The 26,961-nt window shown below is 42.9% G+C and overlaps 1 protein-coding gene and 1 long non-coding RNA gene across 4 annotated transcripts; one reads left to right on the top strand and one right to left on the bottom strand.

Annotated features, from left to right (window-relative positions):
• Positions 1-4,163: 4,163 nt before the first annotated feature.
• Samd7 (sterile alpha motif domain containing 7) lies at positions 4,164-25,045 on the bottom strand. Of its 3 annotated transcripts, NM_029489.3 has the most exons (8): positions 24,951-25,045; positions 20,171-20,293; positions 18,114-18,238; positions 16,997-17,075; positions 14,590-15,200; positions 12,894-13,012; positions 9,089-9,199; positions 4,164-6,091 (listed from the first exon to the last, which is right to left on the bottom strand). In NM_029489.3, the coding sequence occupies exons 2-8, from the start codon at positions 20,266-20,268 to the stop codon at positions 5,897-5,899; spliced, it is 1,338 nt and encodes a 445-aa protein (NP_083765.2). In that variant the 5' UTR covers positions 20,269-20,293; positions 24,951-25,045; the 3' UTR covers positions 4,164-5,896. The 3 variants fall into 3 exon arrangements, 2 of the variants coding, with proteins under 2 accessions (NP_083765.2, XP_017175280.1); NR_028060.1 differs by lacking the exon at positions 18,114-18,238; XM_017319791.1 differs by lacking the exon at positions 24,951-25,045 and having other exon boundaries at positions 20,171-20,354.
• On the top strand, positions 14,594-19,029 carry Gm33590. The gene is made up of 4 exons (XR_389645.3): positions 14,594-14,719; positions 15,637-15,792; positions 16,470-16,534; positions 18,347-19,029. It is a non-coding gene; the product is annotated as a predicted gene, 33590 (long non-coding RNA).
• Positions 25,046-26,961: the final 1,916 nt, after the last annotated feature.

The raw sequence follows: 26,961 nt of genomic DNA, 5'->3' as shown, positions 1-26,961 counted from the left end.
TTGTTCTGTCTGGGCTGCAACTACTCCATAGGCCAGCCCTCATGACCATGTGTTCACGACCTATGTATCCTATGTATCCTATGGCTATTTTCTTCTTCCTTCTCTCTTGCTCTCATTCATGCTCACTACCTGACACCCCAAGTCTGGGAACCCTTGTCTTGCCTCTCACCTGCCCAGCTATAGACTGTCAGCAACTTTTGTTAACCAATCAGGGATAATCTGGGAGCAAGGTTTACACAACAAAGGTTAGTGTACATGAAAACTTGTACACCAACTGCTCATTTTAGGGCAAGCAGATCTTGGGATACTGAATTTAGTATTTGAATACATAGCGACAGACCAAATTGCAATAGACATTCCGCCACAGAATAAGATTGTCAAGATTTCTAAGAATCTCACTAGGCAAAGCTATTTGGACAGTGTCTGCTTGCTTGGGAAATAAAGACAGAATCAATACTCTAAATGAGGAGACCTGCAAGAATTCCTCAGGAAGATGTGGCGGCACCAGAAAGCAAGAATGGATGACAGGCTACCAGTTATCCACTGGCATACAATCAAAAGCCCCCCTGCCTTTGGCTATGAGCCGGGGCAGGGGACAGGGACAGAATGAACTCTATAGGTAAGGGTGACCTCTGTTCTTTTTTCCTGTTGGTGATTGGAATCAGCTTAAGGGACTTACTATTACTTAGGTGATAGGTACTGTAGTTGCCTGGCTCTGCTGTTGCAACGGGTGGTCCAGGGGAGCAGAAGTCAGCAAGGGCCCAAATTCTTTTGTGTTTCTTTTATTTGGTTCTTTCTTTCACAGCTCTCTTTATTTGCAGGCATCTGGTCAGGCTAGAGATGGGCTGGAGATACTCATTCTGAAGAGAAAAACTTCCTGGGAGCTTTTGTTTCTAGAAAACTCTGGTGCACAGACTGCTTTACTCAGAGGTTTCTTTCTCTGACCTAGACCCATGAGTACCGGGCAGACAACACTCAGGGTCACACGTGTAACCCCCAGTGGAGGGCAGACGGTGAGGAAGGAACAAGATCCCTGGTGGCTATGAGGGCAGGCCTCCAGATCGGATTGCCCACAGATAGCTGCTGATTCCAGGGCAAGGGTGAGAGCGGGGCATGAGGCTTACTCTCTTGTGCTTCACACGCAAGCTTTTAGTTGGGAGGTGGAAGGATGTAAGTTGAGAAGTAGGGTTTTTAGATTCTTAAAACAACTGCCTTGCTACCTTTTCTGTAACTTCTCACCTTTTCTGAAGTGAAAACACGATATTTCTCTATATAGGACCGTGACTGTGAATGAAAAAAAAAAAAAAAGTGTATAGAAGCCCCGAGTCTTCAAAGGTGCCTGAGATTGCTAGATACATTTTATTAGCTGTTAAACAACTGAGAATGGGCTGACAGAATAGATAAAGAAAGGATTTGAGCTGATACTCTTTTCCTTAAATTTGGTTTAGCTAAACACACACACACACACACACACACACACACACACACACACACACACAAACACTATTCCCATTTATAACAAATGCTGTGATACATGAATCTCCTGGACCACGAGCTCCTTGAAGGTAGGATCCACTTCTTCCTCGTTCATTCTTGGCCTAAAGCACTGAGCCTGACCCACATTGTCTAAGTCTTTAAGTCTCTACTGCACAGAGGGATTAAAGGCCGGCAATAGTAATGGTTTCCCAGTTATTTTTTTTTGAGAGTGTTGAAAAGAGACTTGATACTATGCATGTGTTAAAAAGGATACATTGAAGTAGTTACTACAGAATGTTTAATTTTAGCAAAACAGTCTGAAGTACTAACATTTGAGTGTCTTGAGGATGCTAAGTAAGTGCTCTACCACGAAATTACATCCCATACCCTGACCAATCAACTTAATTTGATAACTGTTTTGGGAAAAGGTATCAGTAATATTTCCCTCTAATAATTCGAAAACAAACAGAAACTTATACATTGTATAAGTTATAAATACATTGTAATTTGTTTTCCTGCTTTTCTACCAAGGACAAAGGGCTAATTTGAGACTAAATAATAAGACTTTTTTTTTTTTTTTTTTTTAAGCAGTGAAAAGATGCTTGAAGCTCTTGCCTTGTTATGTTTGATGAGAGTATCTTCTTAACGCTGGGCATAAACTAATCATTAATTAAGTTTAACCATCAGTTTAGTACACTTAAAAAATTGAAACTATCAAAATAAAAACCTCCTGAAAACGAGCCAAAGATTCTAAATGTACTAAAAAATAATTTCTTGGAACTGTACACACAATCTATAAGCACATTAAAAACTGAGACCCAGTGGAGTTCACACGAATCACCTCCTTTACTCGTGTGATTAGCTTCTCACAGCCACACAATGACATCTCCTGGGTATCAGCAGACACATCCATCAAGGCCTTTTACGTGTGTAAAGAGGGATCCATCTTCCAGAGAGGAGGCTGGACAAGTACAGTGAATGACTACAACTCTCTTTAAACAAAACTTTCTCACATTCTGTGATGAAACAGCAATTGAGAAAGATCTGGGAGTGATTGCACGAACCTGTAATCCCAGAACTTGAGAGAACGCCTTACCAGATGGAGATGCAAGGTTGGAACCAGCCTGGCCTACATGGGAAGACCAGATCTTATTTAGCTCTCATGCTTTTAGAAGGATTTACTTGACTCCTCTGAGCAAAAATATTTCATAAGTAATAACATCCTGTTTATCAGATAATTCTTTTAGTGGTTGGTTTTCAAACAAAGGAGGTTTTCTATAGTTGTGATTTATCTTTGATTATTTGCTTATACAGAGTAAAGTTTGATCAAGGCTAATGGAGCAGTTAAGGAGTTAAAACTTTTCCCCAGGAGATGATGGCTCAGCAGGTACAGACACTGGCCACCTGACTGACTGACTGAGTGTGATCTCCAAGATCACATGGCTAAAGGAAGACAATTGATTCTTGCAAGTTGCCCTCTGACCTTCACTTACACACCTCGATGAAGAAACAGACAGACAGAAATGTCATACAATATTGAAAATTTAAAAATCTGAGCGATAACTGTGGTGGTTTAAATAAGAGTGGCCCTGGAGGCTCATGTACTTGATTGCTTAGTCACCAGGGAGTGACACTTTTAAAAGAGGATTAGGAGGTGAGGCCTTGTCAGAGAAAGTGTGTCACTAGGGGTGGGTTTCAAAAGCTTAAGCCAAGGCCTCCGGTCTCTTTTCCTGCTGCCTGTGAATCCAGTCGTAGAACTCTCAACCGCTTCTCTAGCACCATCCTGCTATGCCTGCTGCCATGCTCCATGCTATGATGATAAGACACTAAACTTCTGAAATTGTAAGCCAGCCCCCAATCAAATGCTTTCTTTTGTAAGAGTTGCCTTGGTCATGTTGCCTCTTTGCAGCAACAGACCAGCAATCAAGACAGTCATGTAAGCGAAATCACCCTTCAAAATCATCCCATTCACCAAAGTAGCCCCTTTTGTTAACTCCGTCCCAGCAGGGGCGGCACAGGTGCTTTTGTAGAGGGCAGAAAATCGCTTGCTAGAATGGCAGCTGACAACCATCCATAACTCCAGTTCCAGGGGACCTGATGCCCTCTTCTGACCTCTGTGGGCACCAGGCAATGCACATATGTGTATCCAGACCAGACACTCAGATACGTACAATAAAAATATATGAATCTATTCTTACAAAAATTATAAAGTACCCAAATAGTCTCTAACTGGAGAGCAGAGGGTTTTGTGGGCAAATTATTTCAAGCTCTTCTTTTGGGAGAGAGTCCTCAGCCAGGAGGACTTCCGTTACCATCTCCTGATTCCTTTTTTAAATGTCTGTTCTAAAATGAAGCACAGTGCTCTCTGTGGTGATAGTCTATGGCTGGCACACCAAAGCGTCTCCCTCTCAACAGCACGACACACATCTGCTCAAATCAGTCCGTTGCTTGCTAGCTCAGCAGACTCCTTAGCAGGAGCAAGAGATTATAATGTGGGTTGTAGGAGGTGATCCCTTAACCACCGGAGAATACCAGGTAAACAGCAGGTTTCGTCTCTCACCACAACATCTCCTAACCCACTGTGGGCTTTTCATAGACCTTCTGAAACCTGGGCGCAGTAGGTCGTCTGTCTAGACAGCTCTATACACTGAAGATTAGACGAGTAGAAAAGAGAGAAGAGCCTGAGGTATTTTTCGAGTTACTTTTAATTGAAACCTTGACACATGTTATCTACCAGCATAATGCCCATCTTAAGAAAAATTAATAAAAATTTGAAAGTTGTGGAGATTTTCTGCTTTTTGACTGTCTCTCAACAAAACGATAAAGAGCTTAAGCTAAAATTTTGCAAGTATATTTGATGGTCTGACAGGCTTTTGAACAATTAATTTTAAAAGTTAACATACTAAGTATTAGGTTTAATGATGAGATTTTCAAGCAGAGACTCTTTTGTTGATTCTCCCCCACCGCTTTGCCCTCCCACTCCCGGGACCCCTCGTTTCCACTCCCACCACACATGGCCACAGTCCACAACTGAATTCATCCAAATCTCTGTTTGCTCTTTCCAGTTTCAAAGTCTAAACCCACACTAATACCTGCATGAACACATAAATGACATAGATAAGTTTTATATGAGACCAAACCCTTGTCATGGAAGAAAGAAAAACCAAAAATTACCAAAACAAAACTAAATGAGAACTCTAGAGGAAGGGCTTGGATGCCCACCTTCCAGACCAAACGGGGAGTCAGTACTGTGCTCTCTGTGTCAGTAAGTTAAATCTATGTGTTTCAATTCTCCATGTCTGTGAAAGGACCCCAAAAAGCAGTGACTGGAAACAGCAAGTTTGCGACAACAGTTCTGTGGTCAGGGACTGAACGGAGGCTTGGCAGAGAGCCTGGACTAAGGTCTTGTGAGTTGGCATTAGGCTGTGGACCAAGACTTTCACATACCTGAAAGGCAGGCAAGCTCTGCGGTGTCCACTGTCAAGGTTAGTCACGTGGTGTCACCCAGGGCCTCTTGGAGAGGGAAACTGACGTAGAAATGGGACAGAAGCCACAGCAGGGATCCCTGCCGGGCCTTATGGGTGTGCTTAGGAAGGTGTGTTTCTTTGGTTCAGCACACTGTAGGGGAGGGGTATACAAAGGCAAGCACCCTCGACAATGGGTGGGCTATCTTAAAGGCTTTCTGCTAGGGTTTATTTACTTGAACTGAGAGTGTCACGTGAGACACATTCTCAAGGTTTACAATTCAGACCATTCAAAATAAGACCTCCTATGCTTGCCAGCCAGTCCCCTCTCTGATCATACTGTTGCCAGTGTGTGTGTGTGTGTGTGTGTGTGTGTGTGTGTGTGTGTGTGTCCCTTTGGAGTCATTCTGTCAAATGTTAAGTTGGAAGCCTGGACACAGCCACCTTTATCATCACCTCTCTCTCACTAGTTCCAACTTGTTACACACAGATAACTTTCCCCCTCCCCTCCGGTAAATCCTAACTTCCCCCTTGTAGGCCCCACTGCAGGCTAGACGCTGCTGTGGCTAGGAGATAAGGTGCTGTCTCTCATCAGCTTTGCCCTGCCTCCTCCCATCAGCACCTGCTGCTCCATCAGGGTTGGGCGATGGAAGGAGTGAGTAGAAGGAGGTTCCCTTTCAGTTTCTGCTCTCCACTTCTTCAGAATTTTCTTCACAGAATCATCGGATTGTAGCTTGTAAACGTAGTCTGTAAATTCCCCTCCCCATTCGCATTTTCTCCTCGGGGCAGTTCTTCAGAACCTTGGTGCTTGGTTTGCTTCGGCTTACCAGGAAGCCTGTTGGGTGAGATCCTTCTTCCAAGACATTCTGTGAGCATGGTCTCGCTCTTTTTGTCCACCAGTTGAAGGTCTCACACCCTGCTGGTGACATCTGGAACATCTGTGTCTTTGGGTGTTTTTAATTTCTCATAACGTCTTGCTCAGTTCTTTTAGGACTCAGTAGATCCTGGGGACCAGGAATGCTCAAACCATCACTCCAGGAACTCATGTCCAAAAGAGGGGATGTGTCTGCTGGCTGATCAAATGCTTGCCTTGCATGGGTGGGAAGTGAAGGAAGTTTTTTACAGAACATATTTCCCACATGCTGAGATACCTTTGAAGACAAAATAATTATAGTGATTAAGTCTTTGAATTCTTTTGATAACCCTGCATTAACCACGGGGGTGGGGGAAGCCAGGAGGCTGAGGTAATTTCAGACACGGATGTAGGAGGCCGTGCTTCTAGTATGTGGTAGACCTTGTTGTCTTTCAGAGCCATGTGATGTTTGCAGCTGTAAAATTGGCTATCTGCTGGCTCCACATTTCCACTTCTCCCCTGGTTCCACTGTGGTTCATCTGCTCCTGGGTCAATTCCATTCTCTCTGACCCTTTCACTCTACGAAACCACCACCACCAAAAGCCAACCAGATTTCCTTCTGGACCAGGCCACAATTCTTCAAACAACTCTAGCACATATGTGGTCAGCAGGGAACCACAAATGAGGCTGCTCTGGGTGTCGGTACCTTGACATTAACCATTGAGCTTCTCCTGTAGGGTTCCTTTACCCTTGCCTCAATAATCTTGGCCCTGGATGGAAACCAGGGCACATCTGCATGATTCAAAAATCCAAAGCACTTGTGCTTTGCATGCACACCACACATACACACACATGTGTGTGTGTATATATATATATATATATATATATATATATATATATATATATATATACACAAACACATTATATTTCCAAATCCCTCTCTTTGACTTGTAGGCCTAAATCAGATCCACCCTCTAGGCTTCTGTCCCGATATGGGGGTGGTTCTTTCCTCTTGATCATGTCTACTATCATGGGGACTGCCCTCAATTTCCATCTTAGATACCCAAACCTTCTTATCTTATTCAATGACAATCTCTTGCTTGTTTGCCCTCTGAACTCCCAAGTGGTAACTGGAGCCTTCCAACTCAACGACTTCAGTTCCCAGTGACAAGGACTTCATGCCTGTCTTCTTTGATTGACAGTTACCACTAACTAGGCCTTCTGCAGCCATCTGGTCTTGGTGGCAGATGGCACTTGGAACCTAATAGCTCTACTGGCTTTCAGGGAAGAAAAACTCTTCCACGGGAACCCAGAAACAAGCAACAGAAAGTCAAAGTCAAACAGAACTAACCCAGGAACTGTCTTTGTAAATATGCCAAGAGACATAGTATCCTCACTAAAGAAAAAGAAATCACTTAAAAATAGTTCCATATTGTATCCATGTTAGTTAGTACTTAGTTTTGACAATGTATTCTATTACATAAGATGCTATGTTAACACTTGAAAGGGCAGGGTAAACTTTCTGTAGTATTTTTGCAATGCTACTACTTCTAAAATTATTCTAAAAACAAAACATTTAAAAAAAGAAAACCTGCAACAGAACTTTGGTGAAGACATTAAAGTGTTGAGGTATTTGTAGTAGAAGCATCCTCTTTCTTTTCTATTTTGAGGTTGGCCTTGAACTCACTGTCTTTTTTCTCAGTATTCTAAATCCTGGAATTACAGGTGGGTGCTACCATGCTGTGCCGAACTATTTCCTGGCTGAAGAGATGGCTCAGTGGCTTAGAGTACTTATTGCTCTTCTAGAAGACCTGAATCCAATTCCCAGCACCCACACAAGCAACTCACAAGTGTCTGTAACTTCAGTTCTGGGAGATCTGATGCTCTCTTCTGGTTCCTATGGGTACCACACACACACATGGTACATAGACATACATGCAGAAATAACACCTATTCACATACAATTAAGATGAAAGAATTTCCATATCCTAAAAGTTTTAGACTTATAATAAAAATTATAATGATAGGGTATTCTCTTTTTAAAGTTGTATGTTTGTGTGTGCATGTTTAAGTGTGTGATGGGAAACATGTGGAGGCTAGAGACGTGTGCATGCACACCCACACACCCACACCCACACACAATGTCTTCCCCGTTGCTTTTCACCTTTAGTTTTTTTGTTTGTTTGGTTTTTGTTTGTTTTTAAGGAAAAGCCTCTCACTGAAGCTGCTCTAATTTGGTGAGAACAGGTAGCCAGTGAGTTGTGGGGACCTCTGCCTCTGCAGTACTAGAATTATAGGTACCATCCCCATGTCCAAGGTTTTTGTTTCCCCTTGATTGCCGAGGATCTGAACAAACTTTCTTAGGCTTGTATGGCAGCACTTTACTGACTGAGCCATACACTTAGTCACTTTCCTGACCTTTAGCCATGAAAGGACATTCTGAAGTTCTAGTCCTTACAGACATACATCTGCCTAACGGGTGCAGCCACTGTTACGTGAGTAACTCGGGTTAGGAAGAGAAGAAGGGAGAAAAACCAGAGGCTATAATCCGGTAATGAAGCCATCCAGAAACAGTAGACAGTACTGAAGTTGGCCTTGACAACTCTCAAAAGCCAATTATTACCTCTTTTTTTTTTTCTTTTGGAAATTTGCAAGCTAGTTGTTAAAACAAGCCATCTTTAAAACTTAAATAAACCTAAAATTAAGTAAATTATATTGCTAATGGAAGTAATGCATATTTAGAGTTCACCGATTCTTGCTTTAAACCTGAATTATTTATCATTATTGTTTATTACTATATATTTACTTAGGGATATTTATACCCAAGATACAATATGCCTGTTATATATAGTTTACTCTCCAGACATGAGGCATTGATATGTGTCTCTTCCCAATTCTGAATCCAGTGACATTTAGGAACTTGTCAGGTGCAGTGGGAGTCATTAACACCATGAATGTCACCAAGCAGGTTCTGTTCCCTTTATAAAGAGATAGAGTTGCTGACCATTCACCAGCACACAGCTGCTGTTGCTCCCCTGCCACATGGGGAACTGTGCATACCCCTCATCAAGTGCTTCTCAGTGTCCTCCCTTCTGTCACAGCCCCAATTACAGAGAGGGGAAGGCTATAAGTGGGCCAAATAAGTATTCTATATATCAATATTAATATTATATACATTATTGATATTATATACATTAATATTGTATTGATATATTAATATTATATACCAGATCATATTCCATTCCCTTGGGCTTTTCATCACTGCTATATACTAAATTGTGTGCAGTCACCATACCTGAGACTGAATTTTTAGTGCTGGCCCCAACTTGAGTCCCATGGTGCCTCGAAGATGCTGTTCTGTGAGAAGGGGCAGTGTTTCTCCATCAATCGCATGGTCCTTAAAGACCTGAAGAAACACAAACATCTTTAGCTTGGCCTCTGAGTCTTGTAGCAAAGTCTTTGTTTTATATGCAGATGGTTTGGTGTTGGACTATTTGCATATAAAAGATCACTTGAAGGTGACACAGAGCTAGCTATGTAAACCTTTCTTCCATTGCTGGTTTGTCTGGGCTCCACTGCCTCATTGTCCTTAATAATATTTGGAATGCTCTGTAGTTCTGCTTATTGGACTCACTTCAACCTGGAGTAATTACCCAAGGGCAACGGATGCTGCGGTCCTGAGGGGGTGTGGTGACTGTACATGCTAGGTAAATCAGTAAGTGGGAAAATGCTGGAATAAAGGGACGGTGGGCAGTGCCATACGAGACAGCATCCCTCCCTCACACAGGCAGATGAATGCCTTCTGGCTGCTGGGTTAAGTGTATAGTGAAAAGAGCCACTGGGCCTTTCCGGCAGGGCCAGATGCTACCCAGTGCCATGATGCCTTCCTTCCAGGCTAGGAAGGTTGCTGATGGCTAGAGTTTTCAGACAGGTAAGGCAGTGGATAAGAAGAAATGTTCTGCGATCTGAAGTAGTATAACCTCATCGCGTCCAACTGCAGCCTGCCTCACAAAGCCTTCTGTCCTCACCTCCGAGCATTCTCTTTAAATCTTCTCTACCCTCCTCAGACTTTAGATCTTAGAGGGTTCTTGTTCATTTTCAGACAACCTTCTAATTTAGAAAGAAAGGAAAAGAAAACCATACGCACAGTCCCTGTAAGTCTGAGCAAGGGCCTAAGATTGGGCACTTTGTCCCACTGCCCTGATTAGTAGAAGAGGGCTTGATCTCTGCATGCTTGCTCAGGCTCCTCATCCTTCCTATGACAGGGGTTCACAGTGGGAGCCCTTCCTTCATCTCCAACCTCTCCTCTTTGTTGTCCCGTTAACATCTAAGTGGGTCACTACCATTGGGAAATGCTGATGGGAATGATATCACACTCCCATACCTGCCTCTCCCTCTCTTGCCCTCACAGCCCTATTGATCAAGTGGAGTGGGAAGCTCTTGTGCCCATTCAATCACTTCCTGTCACTCTTCGTTCTCAAGAGTTCTGGGCTCTGCTCCCTGTCATTCTCCTAATCCTGTCTCCTTAGTTCTGTAGGTGCCTGTGCAGAACCAAACTCATCTTCCAGTCCCAGGTCCTTGTATTTGTTCATTTCTGGCCACAGCTGGCAAAGTTGACTAGTCCTTTGTGGAGATGATCACATAGCCCAGTCTGACCCCCACACTGGCTGTGTAGTCAGGGATGACCCTGATGTTCGGACTGCAGTGGGATCATAAGCTTGTGCCACGGAGCTAGTGTTTATGAAGTAGTAGGGCTGGAGCACAGCACTGTGTGCCTCGTAGGACTGAGTAACCCTCCTTATCAGTGCAGATTGGGCCATGTCTGTGATATACAGGTGCCTGTATTTTTTAGCAATTTCAGATATTTCTCAAGATGAATAATTTATCTGCCAAGTTCCTTGAACTGGCTATTAGAGCAAATTGCTGAAGTGTTTCCTGGCCATTCCTATACAGCAAACTTCTCATAGAAGCTCTTTATGACTTTTTTTACTTTTGTGTTTTGATTAGGTTCCTTTCATAGAGAATATAACAAGAACAAATTACAACACAGTAGGAAGTAGCACAGCACTAACAACTTACATATGCTTTAAACAACTGAATCTGTGTATGGCTTGGCTTTCTCAAGGTTTTGTTCTTGGTTTCAGATGGGGTTGTGTGTCCCATTGTGTAGCTGAGTCTGGCCTTGAACTCACAATTCTTCTGCTTCAGCTTCCTAGTGTAGAGATTTCAGGTATGCGCTATCACACTTGATACAAGATAGATTTTTAAGACTTTGTTTGCACAAGGCTGGCAAAGAGGTGGGACAGTGGCTGTAAAGCTGACCAGTTCCAGGAAGTCGAAAAAAAAATATTCAAAGTATGGGGTTGTGAAAAAAAGTCAAGGAGACACTGTTGGCAAAGGTCTCTGTGAGAACTGTGTGTGTACCCAGAATGTACTGGCATCTCCTCATTTCTGCACAGTTATTTCTCAGAGAGGAGCAGTGGGTGCTTAGCAGGGCAGCTGGGCCTTGCAATTGATGTCATCTGCCATAGCCCAAAGGGAGAAGACTTCAACATGTGGCCACCCTAAATGCATGTGAGAAACTTCTAGAAAGGAATGGTAGAATTCCTTGGGCTACTGATAACCTGTTGGTGACAGACAATGAGCTAGCAAAATCTGCCGTGTTAATGTTTATGTGACTTCTGTCTATCCTCAAAGAGACAACTAATATAAGGTATAAGACTCGTGTGATACTGTTGCCAGAGAAGCTGTCTTTCTGATTTGTTTGTTGGGGGCAATGCCTCACTATAGAGCCAGGAATTCCCACAAATTCGTAATCTTCTTGCCCCAACCTCTCAAGGACTGAGATTGCAGCTGTGTGCCATCATTCCAGGTTCCTTGTTTCTGTGTTTGTGCTCCAGTGTATGTGTGTGTGTGTGTGTGTGTGTGTGTGTATGAATGTGTTTATGTGTATGCACACAAAGGTCTGAAGATAACCTTGAATGCAGTTCCTCAGAGACCATTCACCGTGCATTTTTGAGACAGGGTCTCTGACTTGCCTATAACTTGCCAAATAGACTGGTCTGGCTGACCAGCAAGCCCCAAGGATTCATTGTTTCACCAGTAATGAAATTAGAAGCAGGCACTAGAATGCCTAGCTTTGGGGTGTGTGTGTGTGTGTGTGTGTATGTGTGTGTTGTGTGAATGTGTGTGCATGTGTGTGTGTGTACACATGTGACATGGTGAAAGTGTGGAGGCCAGAGGACATCTTATGGGAATCAGTTCTTTCTTTCCTCTGTGTGGGTGTCAGGGATAGAACTCAGATCGCCAGACTTGGTGGCACGCACATACATATCCGTGTGTATGAATGTGACATGTACATCATGCAACGCACATGTAGAGGTCAGAGGACAGCCTCAGGTGCATGTCCTTGACCTCTACCCTTCTTGAGGCAGGGCCTTCTGGTTTAATGGTGCATATGACAGGGTCGCTGGCTCAAGGCATTCTGGGGGATCTCTTGTCTCTCCTTAGGCACACTAGACTCTAGATGCACACTACTGCCTCTGTTTGTGTGTCCTAGAGATCATCTCTCAGGCCTTTAGATTTTTACAGTAAGCTTTTTATACACAGAGCAGCCATTTTCCCCCAGTTCCCCATCTCTCTCTCTCTTTCTCTCTCTTTCTCTCTCTCTCCCTCTCTCTCTCTCTCTCTCTCTCTCTCTCTCTCTCTCTCTCTCTCTCTCTGTGACTTCTGAGAAGTTAATTCAACTCCTTATGCTTGCAAGATAATCTGACCGAGCTGTGTCTGAGCTTCTTTGTTCTTTCTCAGGACAAAGTACACATTTCTGTTATTTAAGTAATGTAGTAAATAGTTCTCATTCTTTCTGGATCTTTAGCCTAGGAGTCAGCTTTCTGATAAGTCTAGACAGGACAGAAAATAAAACTAAATAACAGCTTTCCAGCCTTCCCTGACATCTGTGTCTACCAGTCATAGACACCTCTCCAGTGAGTGACAGTGCCATAAAATTGAATCCTTTCCAAGGGCAAAATGCACGTTGGACAAAGCTCATTATGTATTAAATAGTTGCAAACTTTCATAATTTTGCAAACATATGACCTTACCTGGGCATAGTCTGAGCAGCCTGGAAGGCTTCTGATGAAGTTATACACATCGTCCACGGTCCACTTCTGAATATCAGACAAAGAGCAGTTTTCTCTGAGTGCAACCTGCTCATGTGTTCCTTTAACATGAAAGGAAAATTATCATGTAGTATAAAATTTCCATTTGGAAGGTGCTCAGAAGTCAGGTTTGCATTTAGCTATGTGAACCCACTAATGTCTGTCAGCACAGGGTGCGCCATTTATATAGGCCAATTACTGAACAAACTCCCTGAAGATATTCAGACACACGGAGGGGTGGTTCCTTCCCCTCTCTTAAAGTCTCTTCAGTGATGTAGCTAGAGGTGAACGCAGAGGTTCCAGATTTGCTCTAGGATCTCCGAGGTGCTGATAGAAAGGCTCTGTGAACTTCATCTTCCATATTAGTGCTACAATAGCATGCTATGTGGTCTCCTGAGACCATCATGCTCTGAATGTGAGCCAGGAGCCTCAGGGTGAAGCAGTTGGTATGGTGGCTACTTCAGTGCCCTAATATAGCTGTCAAGATGACACACCCTAGAGTTATCCAAGAAGGGAAACTCATTGACTAAATCAGATTTGTGTGTCAGCAGGTCAGTCGGGACTGTTTTGATTGTCAATGGAAGTGGGAGTGCCTAGCCCATTGTAAGCATTACCATCCCCTAGGTAGGTGGCCTTGAACCTTATAAGAAAGCTAGTTATTATAAACCTTGCTGCCAGATGGCAAACCGTATCCTTCTTTAGCTGTGAAGTGAATTTGCTCCTTGGAGGTGGTGACGAGGGGCATAGCAAGCAGGCACATCTTCAAGTTTCTGCCGAGCTCCTCTAGAAGTACAACATGAATAGACTCTTCTCTTATGCTACGTTAGTCACACTGTTAGTCACTGTTCTATCACAGCATCAGAAAGGAAACTACAACAATCAAGGACACATCACATCTCTGTGTTTTAAGTTTTTTTTTTTTTTCCCAAACAAGTTCCAAGGAGCTATCCAATATGGGATTTTCTCCGAAATACAATAATACTTATAAAGCTGAAAGTTTGTGCTTTTGTTGGTTTTTCTACATTTGGAAACAGGGGAGTTAGAATTTATATTTTAAAATAAAAGGTCTCTTTGTAAAGAAATCACAGTTAATTAAGTTAAAATTTTAATTAAAAATCTCCATACTTTCTCAAACTTACTCTCCCAATCTGTGTTGAGTGGTTTTTATACAGCAGTATCACAGACTAGTGTTTCTCATGTGACTTTTTTGAAACATAATATAATAAAGCGACTCTGAGAAGTCACTTAAAATGGGATTAAGGGAATGGAGGGACAGGAGAAATGATCCAGCACTGGAGAGCTCTGGCTGCATCTTCAGAGGACCTGGGTTTCAATCCCAGCCCCCATGTGGCCACTCAGAACCCCTTGTAACTCCAGTTCCAAATGATCCAGTGAGCCTTTCTGGTCTCTGCAAGAACTGTGCCCACCCGATACCCATACATACGTGCAGGCAAAATACCCATACACATATAATAAAAATATGTAAGTACTTTTTAAAGGATGGAGATGAGAAGGTAGACAAAGGGCCTGAAAATGGGAATGGCGACCAAAAACAAGCATGGCTACCACTTCCTCCACAAGGGGAAGAGGCTGCCACCCTTGAGCTTCTGAGGACCCGCCCACAATCCCAGACACCTACCTGACAGAGGCAGGATGGAGACTGGCCGGAAAACCCCATTCTTTCCATCACAGCCTTCATAGACCTGTTCAGAGGGCTTTCCCTTCCCATCATCCCATGCGTTTGCCTCCAGGGAAGACGGTTTCCTCTGGTGTGTATGGAGTTCTCCGTGGGGGTTGGCGGGAACTGTAGTTGGCTTTCCATCAGCGACCCTTGGCTTCTGCTGGTTGTCTACCTCAATGTCTGGATCCTTGATATACTCTTCCTCCTCATAGGAAAGTGTGGGCATCTGGCTTGAGCTTTTTTCTTCTGCTTGACTTTTGAAACTCTCAGTGTCACTCTCTGGAGGCTTCTGGTAAACTGCACCTCTCCTGAGTCGGTATTTCTGGCCCCAGCACTCTGTAAAGTGGGGTCTAGTTGCTAGCAGAATAGGGTTTCCCTGAAGGTGTCTGAAGGTGCTCCTGTGCAAATGCACATCACTGGCCGGCAGTGTGCTCCTGCCCTGGAAACCCGTGGGGCCACCCAGGCAACTTGACCCATAGAAGAGTGGTATTCCCAGGCCAGAGAGTCCTTTGGGATTAACTCTTTCCATTCTACGTTGCTGGTAAAGAGAATACATTTCCATTTCTGCCCTGAAAATATAGTTTGCACTATCATTAGACAATTATTAGAAATCTATTTTTAGTTATCTATCATCTATCTATCTATCTATCTATCTATCTATCTATCTATCTATCTATCTATCTATCATCTATCTATCATCTATCTATCTATCTATCTATCTATCTATCTATCTATCTATCTATCTATCTATCTATCTATCGTGTGGACAGGCGGGTGCATGAAAGCCATTGTACATTGTGGACATAAGAAGACAATGTGAAGACGTTGGTTTTCTCCTTCCACTTTGTGAGTGCCAGGGATCAAACTCAGGTTGTCAGGCTTAGCAGCAAACACCTTGATTTCCTGAGCCATCCAAGGCTCCCAGAAACACAGTTTTAACAGGCCCCTGTCTTCCTTAAGCCCTGATTACGCTTTTCCTATCCTTACACTGGAATGTGGACTTAGGAAGAGGACCTGAAAGTAGAGGACTGGGATGCGTGTCCCAGTGCACGTCAGAGACCTGCGTCAGGACAGTTGCCTGTTGTTCACAGAGTGGCTTTAGCAGGGATGGGGATGATACAGCTCTGAGTGGTTTCCTGCCAGACACCGAACTTCATACAGGTATTTAATTCCTCAGCACAATGATAGTCAGCGGGACTCAAGCTAAATTAGTGCTTGTCTTGGTGGGGCTAAGTCAATGCGCGTAGATGGACAGAAAGGAAGGCAGCCTTGCTTTCTTACTTCACTTTTCCTATGGGCCATCACCTGGACCCTGAGAGTTCTGTGGTGGGAAAACATAAGCCATGTCTTTCCTCTCCCTGAGGTAAAAATTGTTTATTATGAATGCACCTTATTTGCTGCTGGCCACTAAAGCGGAAGACCACTGCTGGGATGATAGGAGACTTCCCGGGCTAGGGTGACACACTCTGATGTGGACTTGGTGAGCTTCACTCCTATCTTCACGCAGAGCTGAAGCCACTGAAGCAAGGAATGCCAATGGAAATCTCAGAGGATTCACAGCTAGCAGTTTTCTTATGGGTCAATGGAAATCTATTGATGGTGCAGGTCTATCCACTGTTGGTGGTGTGGGCATGGGGAGCTACATGTGTGTGTTCTATGTGTTGTGAACCTGTGCACATGCATGCAGAGACTATAGGTGTCTCATCTCTTTCTCTCTATCTTATTGCCTCATGGCAGTCTTTTACTCAACCCTTGTTGGCTCACCTGTTTTTGGCTAGGCTGGCGGGACAGCCAGTCCCAGCAAGCCTTCTGTTGCTGATCCCTGTTTCTGTTCCCAGGATTAAAAGCATGTACGGCCACACCCCGATTTGTATCTGGATCTGACCTCAAGTCAAAGTGTGCAGTAAGCGTTCTTACTAAACTTTAGATTCCCTAGACACCACTGTCTTTTTTTTTTTTTTTTTTTGAAACAGGGTTTCTCTGTATAGCCCTGGCTATCCTGGAACTCACTTTGTAGACCAGGCTGGCCTCAAACTCAGAAATCCGCCTGCCTCTGCCTCCCAAGTGCTGGGATTAAAGGCGTGTGCCACCACCGCCTGGCTCACTGTCTGCTTTTTAATCTTTCTTTTACTACTAAAAAGCTTGTATACATGTTTGTAATGTATTCTATAATGTACCTGAAGGACTTTCTGTAAATGATTGAATGATGTGTGTGTATGTGTACATGACATGTGTTATTTATTATGTCCACTACGTACAGCTATTGTATTTATTTGTGTTCATTTAATTTACTTAAAACAAACTCATTTGAACAAATGGTCAGGGGAGTGAATAGAAGACAAACCAAACAATAATGTTAAGTTACCTGGCAGCGTGATGTCTTTCAAACATCTCATTCCTTGTGGTCACTGCCTTTATGGGTTCAGGTGGTAAAATGCCCCAGCCTTGAGAGAAGGAGAGAGAGAGAGAGAGAGAGAGAGAGAGAGAGAGAGAGAGAGAGAGCATTGTATCCCCAAAACAAGTTAGAAGCATGCACTTGAAAATAATAAAAGAATTCAAAACTGAGTCTGCAGAACCCCTTAGGCTGGAGTGGAATGTGGGAAAGGGCCTCATGTCATCGCTGCTAAGAATCTCAGACAGTTTGGTGAGAACCCGGTAAACACCACTAGATCAACAGCAGATAACATTTCATTTTTTTGTTTTTAATTGTCAGTCTCATGACTGGTGCTATTTTCCTGTTATTCTAGAAAGGGGAAGGCAAGGGCCTGTTAAAATCATATTTCTGGGGGCCCCAGGGTAGCTCAGCAAATCAAGGTGCTTCCTGTCAAGCCTAAAACTTGAGTTTGATTGGTCTGCTCTTTCTTGTCCTAATTATCTTCACTTCTAAGGTACAATGCTATGTGTTTGATACGTGCTTACGTTGGAAGAATGGTTAAATCAAGATAATTAACACATCTAACCTCTCCTATCTTTATGGTGTAGACATTTGAAGTCCATCAGAAATTTGTACGTATGTAACACATTATTATAAGTTGTGACCATTATCCTGTAATAAACATCTCCGGAGTGAAATCAGAATAAAAGCCAAATTCTCACTATGGCATATGAGACCACATGTTACTCGTTGGTTTGGCTTGGTTTGGGGCACTGAGAATTGAATCCAGGTCCTCATGGATGCTAATCAGGTACTCTGCTGCAGAGCTGCGCTATGCCCTCATCCCCAGTCATGAACTGCCCCAAGAAGTTAACTCTCAGATCAAGTCTCTTTGAAGCCCCTCAGCTCTTGACACATTGCCAGTCTTCCCTCATTCATGATTAAATTGGTGCCTGGGAGACTCGCACATTGGTAGCACCAGAAGCTCAATCAGGAAACCAAGTGTGCAAAGTGCATAGGCTTAACTCCCACCCGCTTCTCCAGCCCCTGTGACACAGGCACCGTTCACAGGGCTCCACAGCCTGGGTCAAGTGCTCATTGCTCATACCTGAGTAGAAGTGACTGGATAGCGGGTTTGGCATATTTGCATTTGGGAGACCGGAGGATCCAAATTGGGAAGGAACACAAAACTGGCTTGGGTCAGTTGGAGCTATACTGGAAGACAAGACATCTCTAGGAGGGGGAAAAAAAAAGACATAAAATAGGTAGAAAATGGCTGTAATTTTAGGGAGTTTCTATTGCTTAGTGTGATAATCAAAGTTCACTGTTAACTTCATTTAGGATCATCTAGAAGACTGAGGCTTGCTTCTTGACGTGTTCATGAGGGCATTTCAAAAGGGCTGAAAATGTGGCTGGGATCCTACGAGAATCCGATGAAGTCGAACAAGACAGCGAGCTGAAGACCAGCATCCGGCCTTTCCTGGCCCAGGATGACAGGAATTGTTCTGCTGTAGCTCATTTTCCCTGCCCAGATGGACAGATCCTCTGGAAGTGTGGGCTGACACTAATCTGCCCCCATTAAGGTGTTGGCCACAATACACTTAAGGTATTGTGTGTATAAAGTATATACAGCAACACAAAAGTAACTAATTCACTTATGTGCTGGGTTTTTAATAGTCACTTGGGACTCCATTGAAACTAAAGAGCAAAAGAAATAATACAACTGAAGCCTCACTGGCTATACAGAGATATGGTGAGACAGATTAGGAGAGGGCCCAGCAAGCAAGACAGCTTAGGGCTATCTGGGGGAAAGACCCATTCACGTCAGTGCCATGGTCAGAACATTTACAATGGGCATTATGCTCTGACCACACATTCTGGTCTTGTTTAGTGATCCTCTGTCCTTATTTAATGATTCTTTGGTGGCATTTGCCATCTAGGATAAATGCTTGGCCACCTCTGGGCAAGTTGTTTGTTTTGCAAATTACAACAGTCTTTCTGATTTGTTGTTTAAATTCCATGAACGAGGACAATTAGTGCATTTTATTTTCTCTGTAGAATGTCAAAGTATTCTAAAGAAGGGAAGGTAGAATATTGCCAGGATGTGCGACCAAAATACTTTCACTGCTCTTGAAAGAATTTTTTGACAAGCATGCCAGGAATTCAGATATTATAGATTTAGTTAAGATAGAACCTTAATCTGATAGGATTTGTTCTCTCTTAAGATGAGGAGCAGACTCTGGAGGACGCCTGCATATGCACACAGAGGGCCCCCTGCATATGCACACAGAGGGCCCCCTGCATATGCACATAGAGGACAGGCCATGTGAGGACATGGTAAGGAGTTAGAATCCTTAAGCGAGGAAGTAGGACTCACCAGAAGTGAACTGGGCAGTACCGTGATTTTGGACTTGTATTTTACAGAACTGAGGACCTTTTATCTTTACTTAAAAATATGTTTATGGATGTCTTACCTAATGTATGTTTGTGCACCATGTGTGTGCAGTGTCAGGAAGGTCAGAAAGGGGTGTTGGATCTGCTGGGACTGGAGTTACAGGCAATTGTGAGGATCTGTCATGAGTACTGGGAATTGAACCTGGTCCTCTAGAAAGATCAGCCATAGCCGGTCGTGGTGGCGCACGCCTTTAATCCCAGCACTTGGGAGGCAGAGGCCGGCGGATTTCTGAGTTCGAGGCCAGCCTGGTCTACAAAATGAGTTCCAGGACAGCTAGGGCTACACAGAGAAACTCTGTCTCGAAAAACCAAAAAAAAAAAAAAAAAAAGAGAGAGAGAGAGAAAGATCAGCCAGTGCTTTTGACCACTGAGCCATCTCTTCAGCCTGGAATTTCTGTTATTTAAACCACGTTGTCTTCTGCATTTTATTGGGGTAGCCTTAGAAGATTAATCCAGCAGGTTTTACACTTGATAATGCCTGTCACATTCCAAGTAAATGCGATTTCCTCATGAGCTAGTAGGCCAAACAGTCTATCAAGGGAAAGCAGTGCCTTACACCCGAAGGTAAGACCAGCAGAGTACCATGAGTCACGGCACCACAACCCACTGAGATAACTCAATGCTCTTTATCATCTAAGGCTAACACCATCCCAAGCTCTAGTGAAGACTTATCCTCTCTTCTCATTGGACTATTAGATTGGAGAGAAATACCTGTCCACAATTGGAGGCCCAAATGGCGAGGGAACCATTGGGACCTTCTGCTGTCCTGATGTCAGTAAAGAGCTCACAGACATCATTGGGTTTGTCATCAGGTTTCTTGACTCCGATGGAACTCTAAAAAGAAACAGACAGGTATATTAACAAATAGCCCAGTGGAAAACATTTTCCTGTGTGTGTGTGTGTGTGTGTGTGTGTGTGTGTGTGTGTGTGCCTGTTTAGGTAAAGCACATGGGTGTTGTTCCTCAAGGGCTGTCTGCCTTGTGTTTTGGGGACCTGGGGCTGGCCAATGATGCCCAGGGATCTCCCTGTTTTTGTTGTTCCAGAGCTGGGACCACAATCACACATATTATACCTGTTTTGTTTGTGTGTGTGTTCTGGGGATTGAACTCATGTCTGCATGCCTGCATGCCTGCACTTTTGTGAATTGTTTTAATTCTTCCTAAACATAATGACAACCTCGTGGTACTTTCAGAACACTTGGAAAGATTAATTACACTAAGTTTTCAGATATACAATTATACAAAACCTCCTCCAGGGGAAGTACCTTATACTCTCTATAGAACTCATTTTATGGGACCTGGAGAAATGACTCAGAGGTTAAAAGCACTGACTGCCCTCCCAAAGGTTCTGAGTTCAATTTCCAGCACCCACATGGTGGCTCACAACCATCTGTAATGGGATCCGATGCCCTCTTCTGGTGTGTCTGAGGACAGCTCCAGTGTACCTATATACATTAAATAAATAAATCTTAAAAAAAAAGAAAAAGAACTCATTTTATAAGTGTGTCCCTGGAATTTGTTTCAGCCCACAGAGTAATGCCACATGGCCTCACAGCAATAAGAACACTGAAGCAGTCCTGGAATCTTCCAGGGCCACCAGCTCCTTTTTCACAAGTGATTTACTTACTTACTATTTCCAAAGGTGGAAATGCACAAACCCTTCCATGTGTTCAGTCTTTGGGAAACTATTCCTATATAGTGGATAAGATTAAAACAGACAATGAGGGAAGAGAATCCTCTTAATGACTAAAGCGATATCTAATTAGGGTGGATGTGGGCTGATTGCATATGATAGTTTAATTAGAACAAGAGACCAAGTCATGTTCATGTGCATTAAAACATGTCTGATTATGTTACCCTCAGCACCCAATGATTGGAACGGATCTGTGGTTAAAAGAATGCTGGGTACCTTATAGTTTCTCAGTAAATGTTGGTGCCCTTGGAATAATTTTAAATATTAAACCACCCTAGATAACAGGTCATTTTCCCCTTCTCTTTCGTTCTCAATTGTCATCTTAAAAATCTAAGACAAAAAAGAAAGGAGTGAGATTTCCCCAGCATCCATGAGCCCTGGGTTCAATCCCTGCCATGGAAAGAAAAAAGGAAAGCAGGAAGTTCACTGATTTTCGTGGAGAGATTTGTTTTTCTTTTTCATTTTTTTCCCTTTCTTGTATGTCATTTGGTATGATTTTTTTTTAAATAGGTATAAGTTCATTTGGATGGTCTGAAAACTAAAAATGTAACAGTACTTAACAATGTTGTGGCTTCTTTAATTTCCTTTTCACTTATGAATCCAATCAGCTGAGAAATTCAAGTACATGGGCAACCCATCACTGGCTGGGGCTATTTGTTTGTTTTTCTAAATTGAAAATAGATCGTTCTCTCATACAGTCCCAACTACAGTTCCCCCCCCCCCTCCACTCCTCCCAGCTCTGCCCACCTCCCCTCTCCCTCAGACCCACTTCCTCTTTGTTTCCCTAAAGTTTTTTCTGATTGGTTATTTCTGATGTGTTTCTGTAATTGACTCCCTAGGTTTCCTGCTGACTTTCACATGTGCACTGTAGCACTCGTGTGCTTCCCACCCATCAGGCACCCACAATAACACAAAAAGAAAAGCCTTGTCATCTCTCATGATATTCCTCCAGCCATGTGTATGCCTCAAACTGTTACTTATGCACGTGGATTTGGTTTTCTGGAGCAACTTTATGTGTACAAGAGATTGAGTGAACACAGAGTTCTATACCTTCTCCTCCCTACACTCAAACACAGACAACATTCTGTTCTAGATGTGTATTTGTTGATCAATGAGCCAACAAAGCCCGGAGTTTACCTTACAGTTCACTCTTGTATTATATTCTATGACTTTTGGCAAAAATGTAAAGACATATAACCACCATTATGATATCTCACAGGATACTGGCACTGCCCCAAATCAAATAACGCTGTAATACAAATACAGCCAGAACATTTTCAAGAAAGAGTTTCTAGGGCTCCTTTATTCCCCAGATAGATATCAAAAAGTCCAAATCCATATTGTCCCCAGACAGCCACTCTGGATGGTACTAATCCCTATGATCAACATAGGAGCTTTTAAATATTAGATATTGTATTTTCTGGGTATTCTCTTTTATTTTGCACATTTGTTGACAGACTCTGAGCCAGGCAACTCTGCTGCAGTCATTGAAGCTCTTGAGAAAAGCTGTAGACCGACCAGGTGGTACGTCTCAGTGTAGAGTGTGTCTGGTAATCTCAAAACAGAGAGGGCTCTGTGCTGAGGTCTGCAGTTGGGTGGATTTCTCTGACCCAGAGCTCTAATCCTGGATGGCCAGCACATTAGCAGGATGAAGATGCCTTAATCGCTGCCTTCAGACGCTTACCCTTAGCAAACCCCTCCCAAGGCACACACGCACACACACGACTTAGCTAGTGCTCATTCTGTCTCCACTGATCAGGGCAGCAGTAGTAAGACAAGTACTTTGTGAACTGAACCCTTGCTAAATCAGCAGATCCTTTCCTGAATGCTGTCCAGTGCGCAGCGGCCAGGCGCAATTTGATTGTATTCATCTTCCATTGGCCAAACTGTAATTGTTCACTAAATTCTGAGGTTTGAGTTGCCCACATCTAGGATCTGAGTGTGTGTTTAGTGGTTTGTGTGTGTGCACACTCGTGCATGTGTGTGTTTCTGTGTGTATAGTGTGCATGTGTGTGCAGATGTTGGGTGCTGCTTTTCTTGATTACTCTCCACTTATTTTTTGAGACAGGATCTGTCACTGAAGCAAACACAGAATCAATGAGCTTCAAGGATCCTTGCATCTCTGCCATCAGTGCTGGGGTTACAAGCATGTGCCACAACATGGTTTATTTCATGGGTGCTGGAGGTCTGAATTTATGTCCTCAACCTTAAACAGAGTCTCTTTACTGACTGAGCTGTCTCCCCAGCACCTAGAAAAACTTTTCACCACTGGTTTGAAATATATCACTAATACTCCACTTTAAAAGATAACAATAGATCTTTCCTCTGATATCCTAACACAGCGTAAAGAGAGAAACAAAGGCAGCTGATCCTCAGACACTCAGCATGGCTCTCAAGTGAATCTCCCCTTTGCCAAGCATACACTGTAGCTCTTTCCTTATTTCCCTTTGAATTCCTCTCACCTCCCATGCCCTGGGAAGTGTTGCGGAAGACAGATGGCTGCATGCACGCTCCCCTTCTCTTCTGCTTCTTCTCACTCTAGAAAGCTCTTTGACATTAGAAACAACCGTGCCTTCTTGAAATGTCAAATTCCATAATTATTATAATGAAAAAAGATAAATCTTTATCATCACTAAGTGGGTAGAAATTATATATGTTCTGCTTGGATTCAACATAATCTAGGTGCCGTGAAGCAAAGTTCATTGTGTGTAAGTTTGTATGCATACTAATATGAAATTATAAAAGTACTCTCATGATGGGCTTCAATATCAGGTATTTTAGCTAAAAAATAAACTAAGAATTATCAGCATAAATTTTTTTCTTAGTTATCATCGATTGCTCCATAGTATCTTTTTCTAAAAATTTCTAATCTGATAGTGTATGCTTCACACAACATAATTTTATAAATTTAGTTAATTATAGTAGTGGAGGCCATTAAAATAATATAAAGCTGGGTGTGGTGGCACATGCCTGAAATCTCTAACTTTGGGACGGAGGCAGGAAGATCGTGAGTTCGAGCCTATCCTAGAACACATATCACAACAGTATCACAATGAAACAAAACAGCCTTCCCAAGTATCTGTAGGCAAACAATGGTAGTGGGGAGCATGTTCTTCAGCAACATAGCCTCTGGTAAATTGCCCACACTCCTGCAGACAACTCCTCATTCATGTTCCTGCAAGCACCCAAGCACGCTGTCTCACACACAAGATACACAGCAAACACCCAAGCACGCTGTCTCACACACGAGATACACAGAAGTGGACAGGCACTGTTGGGGAAGAAGGGTTCACAGGAGTGGGAAGAGCACGAGAGAGGGCGATGGGGTGAATACGGTCACAGTACATGTGAGGATTTCACAGTGACTCTCATTATTACACACAATATACTCTGACAAACCAAAAGTGGGTAGTAAGCAAATAACAGTTCACATGAAGAGAAGCTCTATTTGAAGGTGATAAGATACTTAAACTTATAAGCCAGTTTGAACTGATCTTACTTAAAAAACAAACAAACACTTATCTGGTAGGAATGGAATAGAATCTTTACCTGTCGAAAAATTCAGCTAAATCGTTACTTATGAGCTGCAGTGCTGGTAGTACAGCCCCAATGAAACTTATAGGCGTAACCAACTTCTATGATAACAATGCCCTTTTACTTTTTTTTAACGTGTGACATTTTGCTAAGCATCGTTAGTTTGAATGAGACAAGAGGTAGACCTGTAAGATGTGTGCACGTACATCCTCTCTAAGGGTTGGTTTGCACCGCCCACTGAGGATCACCAGAGCCTCTGTCCTACCTTCTGTTGCAGCAGCTTCTCAGGTGCTCGGTGGATGCCCTTGCTGACAGCTCTTTCTTAACGAAGGTAAACCTTCCCTTAAATACGAATCCAACTAAGTTGCTTAATTCTGTTTCCCAGCAGCAACCCTGCCCTCGGACATCCTCCACAGATAGGCTAAAAGATGTTAAGCCCAAGGAAAGTGCAGTAGGGGACACATAAACCTGTCTCAGAGTTTAGCCTTTAGCATAATCCTTCCTTAGCCTTTAAGATGCTTTGTGGGGCATTCATCTAATACCACTGCTCAGCTTCACAGAAGAGGAAAACAGCTGAGGATAAGTAGCACAATCATTTCTCAGTTTGTATTTCCACGGGGGTCGAGTGGGAGCGCTTCTCTTGCAGATGGAAAAGGGAAGTTGTTTTCTATAGAGCAGCATGATTTAATTTTAAGCATTTAAAAAAGATGAACTTTCTAGAACCAACAGCTGCTTCCAATTTTTTTTTCTTTGTGGACAGTAAGAAAACCCTTCATGCTCTAGGTGAGAATGGGCACTCTATAGGGAAAAGAGGACAGAACTTAAAAACATGTCCTGTTTCATTTGCTTCAGACACATTTACAGCCTTGATAAGGAATAACTGCAGTTCATGTACAGTCAAAGGAACGGTTGAACTAAAGGTAATAGTTTGTTCTGATAACATACCATATATTATAGAGTATAATATATAGCTTGTACTAAACTAGGGCAAAGCACAAAATTAGAGTTTAAAATTAAAGTTGTGTAAATGTAACTTTTACTGTCTTGTAACTGTTGTCTCTGAGGTTCACTGCCTCAGTCTGCTAACCTAGGCCTAGTCCTGGAAGCTCCTAGCCTCCGTAAAATCTAACCTAGGCTTACTGCTGAATAAGGTCACTCTAGTTCTTTCTGAAACTTTGGCTAGCTGGTTCAACTCAGCTGTTCTGGCTCAAACTCCTCTCCAAGCTGACTGATTCAAACTGGCTTCTCTCAGCTTCTAACTCAATTGCTCTGCTTGGCTTCAAATTAACTCTGGCAATCTGTTCTGACGTTCTGGCTCCTTCTCGTTCTCTGGCTTGTTATGCTTTCATCTGTTTCTAGCTTGCTCTCTCTTTAACTTGTGTCTGTAAGACACTCCTGGGAAAACTGCCTCCCTCCTTCTGACTGTGATGCTCTCTCTTGTGTTGCCTCTCTTTCCTCTCTCTTCTCCTGAGAGTTGGGCATATCCTAGTCTGTCATATCTTTCTTTGATTCTTCACATTGTGTGCCTCTCAATTAGGCATTACTTTCAAACATGATCTGCAAACTAACTCTACCTTCATCGTTAGGGTTAAAGGTGTGTACTAGGGCATCTCTGCATCCCAGCCAGATCACACAGACCTAGATCTTTTGATGTGATCAGAGCAGCTATGTTGCTGGATTAAAATTCCTCTACAGAGTTATCCATATAATGCTTTAGTTTCCAGTATGAAGTCAGGTGCTCCTCTGTCGCAGGGATTTCATATTAACTATTGTGTTTACTATAGGCCATTGCTCCTAAAGCAGTGCTCAGCAGTGGGGACACAAAGGACACAGCTGTATTGCCTGGATAAGTCACTGAGACCTGGTTTCTTCATTTCAGAAATGTCACACAGAAAGTCTTTTTGAGAAATGCAGGCAGTGGTGTGAACAATTACTTAGCACCGTTCCTTCTAGTCCAAATTCTATGGACCATTACCTTATTATCACATTATCATAACTATTGTCATAGGTAACTGGTTTTATTTTATTTTTTAAAAGGTAGTGTGTATGTATGTGTATGTTGTGTATGAGTGTATATATGTGGTGTGTCTGTGTATGTGTTGTGTATATATGTGTATATGTCTTTATGTGTATGTTGTGTGTGTGTGTGTGATGTATCTATATGTATGCGATCTTGTGTGTGGAGGTCAATGGTCATCTTCAGGTGTTGTTCTTCAGGATTTACTTTTGATGAGACAGGTTCTCTCACTGGCTGGAACTCATCAAGTAGGCTAGGC

The sequence above is a fragment of the Mus musculus genome, chromosome 3, assembly GCF_000001635.26.
Source record: "Mus musculus strain C57BL/6J chromosome 3, GRCm38.p6 C57BL/6J".
Taxonomy (NCBI): domain Eukaryota; kingdom Metazoa; phylum Chordata; class Mammalia; order Rodentia; family Muridae; genus Mus; species Mus musculus.
This window is presented reverse-complemented; position numbering and strand designations above follow the sequence as displayed.